Source organism: Elaeis guineensis, chromosome 3 (genome assembly GCF_000442705.2).
Source record: "Elaeis guineensis isolate ETL-2024a chromosome 3, EG11, whole genome shotgun sequence".
Classification (NCBI taxonomy): domain Eukaryota; kingdom Viridiplantae; phylum Streptophyta; class Magnoliopsida; order Arecales; family Arecaceae; genus Elaeis; species Elaeis guineensis.
In genome coordinates this window covers 91,389,867-91,397,091 of record NC_025995.2, presented here as the reverse complement: position 1 = coordinate 91,397,091, position 7,225 = coordinate 91,389,867, and the positions used below count along the sequence as shown (strand labels likewise).

The 7,225-nt window shown below is 37.3% G+C and overlaps 1 protein-coding gene across 1 annotated transcript; it reads left to right on the top strand.

Moving 5' to 3' along the window:
- The first annotated feature begins 2,124 nt into the window (after nt 1-2,124).
- LOC105042038 (probable nucleoredoxin 1) lies at nt 2,125-6,421 on the top strand. Its single transcript, XM_073253974.1, is given in 5 exon segments — nt 2,125-2,357; nt 3,599-3,782; nt 3,785-4,095; nt 4,168-4,647; nt 5,537-6,421. Coding segments are annotated over 5 exon segments (1,776 nt in total). The 5' UTR covers nt 2,125-2,252; the 3' UTR covers nt 6,233-6,421.
- Nucleotides 6,422-7,225: the final 804 nt, after the last annotated feature.

Genomic DNA, 7,225 nt, shown 5'->3' with positions numbered 1-7,225 from the left:
TAGTAAAATTTTTTATTTAATATAGATTTACTAATATCATATTATTATATCTTGGTAAAAGATTGTATTAAATAAGAGCTCTACCCATTATAACTCTGTTTTTATGGGGTATTACAGATGTCTACGTGGCGGATAGTGAGCTCTACACAAGCAGTACCTTTATTTATTGTATTATATATTATATATATATATATATATATATATATATATATATATATATATATATATAATATATATATATTATATATATATATATATATATGGCGGATAGTGAGCTCTACACAAGCAGTACCTCCATTGTATTATATATATATATATATATATATATATATATATATTATGTATGTATGTATGTATGTATGTATGTGTATATATATATATATGTATTTATATATGTAGAATTACATGTTTCGTACAACCAAAAGGATGCTGGAAAAGGAAAAAGAAGAAGCTAATTAAGTGGCCTAAAATAGGGGGGTATTTGGTTCGTAACCGGAATGAAAATGGGAATGAGAATCGGAATCAGAATGATCAAATTCTCCAAAGCGTTTGATTCATAATTGGAATCGGAATCGGAATTGGAATTGGAATGAAAAATTGAATCTATAAAGGAGAGTAGGGATTGAGCTCTATATAGATTGAGCCATTCTCATTTCACCTCGGAATCGGAATGAGATTTTTTCCAACCAAATAGTTGGAATGGAGGTCACCCATTTCGATTTTATTTTCAGACTTTCATTCTCTCCAACCAAATATCTCCTAGAAGATGTTGATCGGGACTTAAGGGCTGATTGGAATATTATTTTAATTCTTTACGGAATAAATTTCAGAAGGGGCAGACAGAGATACAGAAGGATTATAGTATTTTAGGAGATTGGGATAAGCACCCAATTGTGCAAACTCCAAAAAAAATAAAAAAAAATTAAAAATGATATTGTTAAGACTCGAAGTTGTTGAGAAAAGCACAATACTCTCTCTCCGTTGCACTGGTTCTCCTGAAATTCTGAGTATTTAGCTACGTATGGATTATTCCCCGGACATCAGACACGAACATAAAGAGTCAATGGGGTGGACGCATCGAAACAATAAAAGGAGAAACAAAGTAGACAAAAATAATGGCAGCAATAAATGATGCAAAGACATTAATTTGAATATCGAAATAGGGGATTCTGTGGGCCACCTGCTTCGTAGTTCTTGGGATACACTTGTATCAATTGATAGTGATATATCAAATTTTTATCAATAATAAAATAACTATGATAAACCATGAAAAGTTGGATAGCACTCTGTTTTTATTCAATTTTTATTATTATAGAAGGATGTGTACCTAAAATTATTTGTTTTCTAAGAATTTACAAAATTCCTTTTGGTAATTATTTCACGTAATCATCAGTTGTAGAAATAAATATCTTTATATATTGACTGAATCTGTGCTAGAAAATATGATTATCTGCCTTTTTACCTTAGATTTTTTTGATAGAAAAATAACATAAATTTTTATAATTGTGTAGGGAAGCCTTGGTTAAATGAATTGTTTGGAAGATTTTTAGAAAAAAAAGAAAGATAATATAACATAAGTTTAATGAGGATATATATTTTTTAATTTATACAGACGATCACATCGTTCTAATGTCAATACAACCTCGAAAGTCAGAAAATAAAGATTTGGTTGGACAACTACGTTTCATGTTGGTCTTGTACTCATAAGTTTTACCATTTTGAACATGGAATGCTGTCCCAAGCCAGATAGCTAATCCGTGCTTCTTGACTCGATCATCACCCGCTATTGATCGTTCGATCGAGACCGTTCATCCTATAAAAAGTTCACGTAATTTTGACACGTGTTCCGCGGTCTCTGCTATATATTAGAATACCCAAATACCCCGTCACCTTTCAAACCGTCGTATCCCTTACAACCAAATTACCATGAAGCTCCCTATCACTTCCGTCTATTTACGATGAGAGCCGTCGTGTCTTGTTCGTAATAAAACCGCCGAACCAAGGCCGAACCCCTTTCCATTCGCACCGTCCTCTCTCGCGATTGCCGAGCCTTCCTGAGTCGGTCTGTTTCTTCGCAGCAAAGCAACGATAAAGAGCCAAAAAAAAAAAAAAAAAAATCATAAAGACACTTAACGGAGGAACACACGGCGAATCTCCTCTTTGTATAAAACGCGCTCTCTCTAACCCCGTCCGGAACCCAGCGGTCCAGGGAAAAAAAAGGAGGAGGAGAGGGAGAGTCGACGGAAAAAGAAATGGAGGAAGACAGAGGAGTCGCTAACGGGGGGGACGCCCACGATCTGAAATCGCTCCTCTCCGGCGAGGGCAGGGACTTCCTCGTCCGCAACAACGGCGATCAGGTGCGATCTTTTCCCGACTGTTCCCGACCTTTTTTTTTTTTTTTTGGTAATATAAGCATACTACTTCTAAAGCTACCTCGAATTTTGGGAACTCATCGTTGTTAGTTAAATAACGGCTATCATAACGGAGAGCTCTCCCGGACAACGTTCTGGTTTTTATACCGGCGTTACAATATCCTTTCGTGACGGTGTATATTAAAGAACGTTTATTTGTCTCCCCATTTTTTTTTGGTTTTGCGCCGGCGGGTGGGTGGGGGGGGGGGGCGGGGTGTTACAATATCCTTTTGATCAGCTTGGCGACCGTTCTTTTGTTTCTATTTCCAGTTTGATTATCAAATTTTGATTATTTTTAAAGTTTCTGGGATCCTGTATCGGTTTAGGATTTTCTTTTCTTTTTTCTCTTATTTTGTAGTTTAAACAGTATATAGGGGCTGAGAGTAGCAAAGTAGTGGTGCTATTTTGGAAATTTTATATTTTAAGTAATATTATATTGTATTTTAGTTGTGTTATTAATATAAGGTGAGGTGATCAAAATTTTGTTGATTTTAACGCTTATGACGCGTTACCGTCAAGTTTTTATTTTTATTTTTATTTTTTTATTTTTTGTTTTCTAACGGAAGCGTCACCTTCGCTCTCAAAGGGATGAGTTGGTAACGAGTCATATATCCAGCACATATCAATATAATCCTGAAGATTATTAATATTTTTATTGGATCCAGACGGCAGAAGTCTCCGAATTTATAATTGTTCCTTGCTTGGAGAGGTTTTTTTTTTTTTTTTTTTTTTTTTTGAGTAAATTACAATGACCTTCCTCGAGGTTTAAGATATTTACAGATTTTCATCCAATATTTTAAAAATACATTCCCTTACTTAACTTTTGTTTTATGCATGGCACGTAGCCTTCTACCTATATCTTTCAGTTAAATAAACTAATAGTCTTACTGACACCATTACTGTCTAACCTATTTCTGTCTTAAAAAATTTATATTTGATATTTTAATAATTTTTATTTTCTAAATTTTAAATTTTTATATTCCGGTGGGGTTATGCGTATATTTTGATGGGATTATGTAATTACCCCAAACCTCGAGAGGGTCAAGATAATTTCCTCCTTTTTAAAAAAAAAAAAACTTTATAATTCTGATATCCTACGGTATATCAACCTTCTCTTCATTTCAATGGTTGTTGATGGCTTAAAGAACCGAACAATGGATAACATCTTTAAACTTGAAACACTGCAGGTGAAGATCAGCAATTTAGATGGTAAAGTCACTGGTCTTTACTTCTCAGCCTCATGGTGTGGTCCCTGCCACCGGTTCACTCCGAAGCTGGTCGAAGCCTACAATGAGATATCATCGCGGGTTGAGGATTTTGAGGTCATCTTCATATCCTCTGATGAGGATGAAGAGTCATTTAACAACTACTTCTCGAGATGCCATGGCTTGCCATTCCTTTCTCAGACTCTGAGACCCGAGACCACCTCAACGAGCTGTTCGATGTTAGCGGAATACCCCACCTTGTGATCCTTGATAAGAGTGGCAAGGTTCTCACCGATGAGGCTGTGCAGGTAGTGAGAGACTATGGCTCAGAGGGGTACCCATTCACACCTGAGAGGATTGCGAAAATGAAAGAGGAGGAGAAGGCTGCAAAGGATAATCAAACTCTTCGGAGTGTGCTGGTTTCCTCCTCTCGTGACTTTGTGATATCAAACAGTGGAATAAGGTGATTGCTATTCTTTGTCGTTATTTTTGATACTTCGAATTCGATTCTGATATGTTCCTTTTGATCTGATCTTCCTCCTTGCGAACAGGTACCTGTGACAGAGCTTGAAGGAAAGATTGTGGGTCTGTACTTCTCACTGAGTTCTTTTGGGCCATGCAATGGGTTTAGCAGAGTCCTTGCAGATATGTATGGCAAGCTGAAGGAAAAGGGGGAGAGTTTTGAGGTTGTGCTGGTATCCTTAGATGATGATGAATCATCTTTCGAGCAAAGCTTTGCTAGCATGCCATGGCTCGCCATCCCTGTCAAGGACAAGAGTTCTGAAAAGCTTGCCCGCTACTTTGAGCTCGAGACCATCCCCACACTTGTTGTGATCGGCTCAGATGGGAAGATTCTGAATGCTAATGCTGCTGAACTTGTGGAAGAGTATGGGGTTGAGGCATACCCATTCTCTCCAGAGAAGTTGGAAGAGCTTGCAGAGATGGAGAAGGCGAAGATGGAAGCGCAGACATTGGAGTCACTTCTTGTTTCTGGGGAGCGAGATTATGTCATTGGAAAAGGCAATGTGAAGGTAAGGATTCCATCCAGTTCAGTGTACTGCTTGCTTGGTTCGATGTGAGGATTTATCCAATTCTGTTTAGTGCTTGCTTAGCTAAACATCATCTTGAGTTTATTTGAGTTCATTGGCTTTTAATGCTGCACCATGTTAAACCCTGACTTTTAAGTATCCTTGTTATGACACACGTTTGATCATTGTTAGGTCCACTTATTTCAAACCAGGTATAAGACTGCCTTATGAGTTCATCATTGACAACAGTGGCATTCAATAGTTAATATTTTAGTACAAGCTTAAATCAAATTCATGAATTATAAAATAGAAATCGTGTCTTGTACCTGAAGAATGATTTTGTTGGAATGAAATGGAAAGAAAAATACGCCTGTTCAGCAGATGACATTGGATTATGTAGGTGGCAGCATGGACTCTTTCCCACAAAAATATCACCTACTTTGTGGTGATAGGATCTCAAAAGCATGCATATTATCTATATAATCAGCAGCATGTTTAAATGTTTGAAGAAAAATGATGATAATCGGCACTCTTTTCTATTTACATAGCAAACATTTCAAAAATCGAGTTAAGGTTTCTTTTCAACCTTACTTTAATGGTGGTACTTAAATTACTCCTTGGGTGTCAGTGGTTAATAAAGAAAAAGCTTGGATACATAACGTGTCCTTGGATAGATGGGAAGGACTAAACAACAACATGAATCAATGCATGTTTCTTTTCCTATTTTTGTGCAGATAAATGGTTGCATGGAATCGGTAAAGCAATTTGAAGCATAGTATAAAGACAAGTTAATGAATGTTTCTTTGGCCGAATGATTCTCCAAACCATTCTTGCAACATCCCTTTAGGAAGCAAGTTTTCACACTTACCTTGTCTCCTTCCTCTTGGATTAGGTTCCCATATCTGAACTTGTTGGGAAGAATATCCTTCTCTACTTCTCCGCGCAGTGGTGCCCTCCATGTCGTGCATTTCTGCCCAAGCTAATTGAGGCATACCACAAGATCAAGGAGAAGGACAGTGCGTTCGAAGTGATCTTTGTCTCAAGTGATCAGGACCAAAGCTCCTTTGATGACTTCTTTTCTGGCATGCCCTGGTTAGCCCTCCCCTTCGGAGATGAAAGGAAGAACTCTTTGAGCCGCACCTTTAAGATCTATGGCATCCCATCCCTTGTTGCCATTGGCCCAACTGGAAAAACAATCACCAAGGAAGCAAGAGAGCTGGTGATGGACCATGGAGCTGATGCTTACCCCTTCACTGAGGAGCGAATAAAGGAGCTCAAGGCAGAAAGCGAGGAGATGGCAAAGGGTTGGCCAGAGAAAGTGAAACATGAGCTCCATGAGGAGCATGAGCTTGTGAAGACCCACCGGCGGGGGTATTTCTGCGACCGGTGCGGGAAGGAAGGCAAAGGGTGGTCTTTCTATTGCGAGGAGTGTGACTTTGATCTGCACCCCAAGTGTGCATTGGAGGAGGATAAAAAGATGGATGATGTCGATGAGGGTGGTTTGCCTGGTGAGGACCCTCAAGACAGGCAAGGGGAGGCTGGCAAGGAAGGATATGTGTGCGAGGGGGGAGTCTGCTATAAAGTTTGAGGTCTTCAATTACTGGTTTTCAGACAATTGTGTGTCACCTTAAGTCTTAAACTGCCTTGGATTACTCACGATGCTTGTTTAGATTTTTTTTTTTTTTTTTTAATACCTGTCTTGAATTCTGAAATTGAGGTGAAAAGACTTGTTCTTCTATAGTTCATGAATATACTTGTAGAATGATACAAATCTTAAGTTTCTTGTGTGTGTTGCAGTCGAATTGCTCGGATCCATCGAAAATCTTTTATACAACTGTTATATGAGATTATCGATAGTCCTATTTTCTGAAAGAAATTAAATTATAGATCGTTAATACTCAACTTCAATGATTCCTGAGAAAAAAAAGACCTCAACTTCAAAGGACAATAACATATATGTGACAGAATTCAGAGAACTTGTCTTCTGTTAAGAGCCTCCTTTTCTAGTTGCAATTTGAAATTGAAGCTCCTGCTCTTTCATAATTTTTAAGTAGTTGGTTATATAATTAAGATTGCTTCCCAGGCTGTAAAAAAGTGATTTTATTTACGAAACCATTGTCAGAGTTTGTCGAAACAGTGATGAACAAGCTGTTATACTAATTTTAAAGAGTATATATTTTACCTCATAAACAAATATATAGATGGTGACAAATGACCCCTCGAAAGGCAGGGTTATGCATAAAGGTTAATTCAGAAAATCTGGAAAATTTAATAAAACTAATGATAGCAGCATACTGAATGTTTTTCAAATAGAAATAGGCGATTTGATGGACTGCCTATATTGTATTAAGTGCAGATGTTAGAATACCATCTCATCTAATGAATCTAAATTAACTAAACCAATACCATAATTTCAATTTTCTAACCAGAGCATCATGACTTAAGTGCGCAGATACACTTGCTTACACATGATTAGTCCCCTGGAAAACAATGATGACTTTTTGTTTCAAAAGCTGAGGTGGCTAATATTTGAGATGGCAACAAACTAGATGTTTGAGGGAGCAAATTTGCGATATCTATT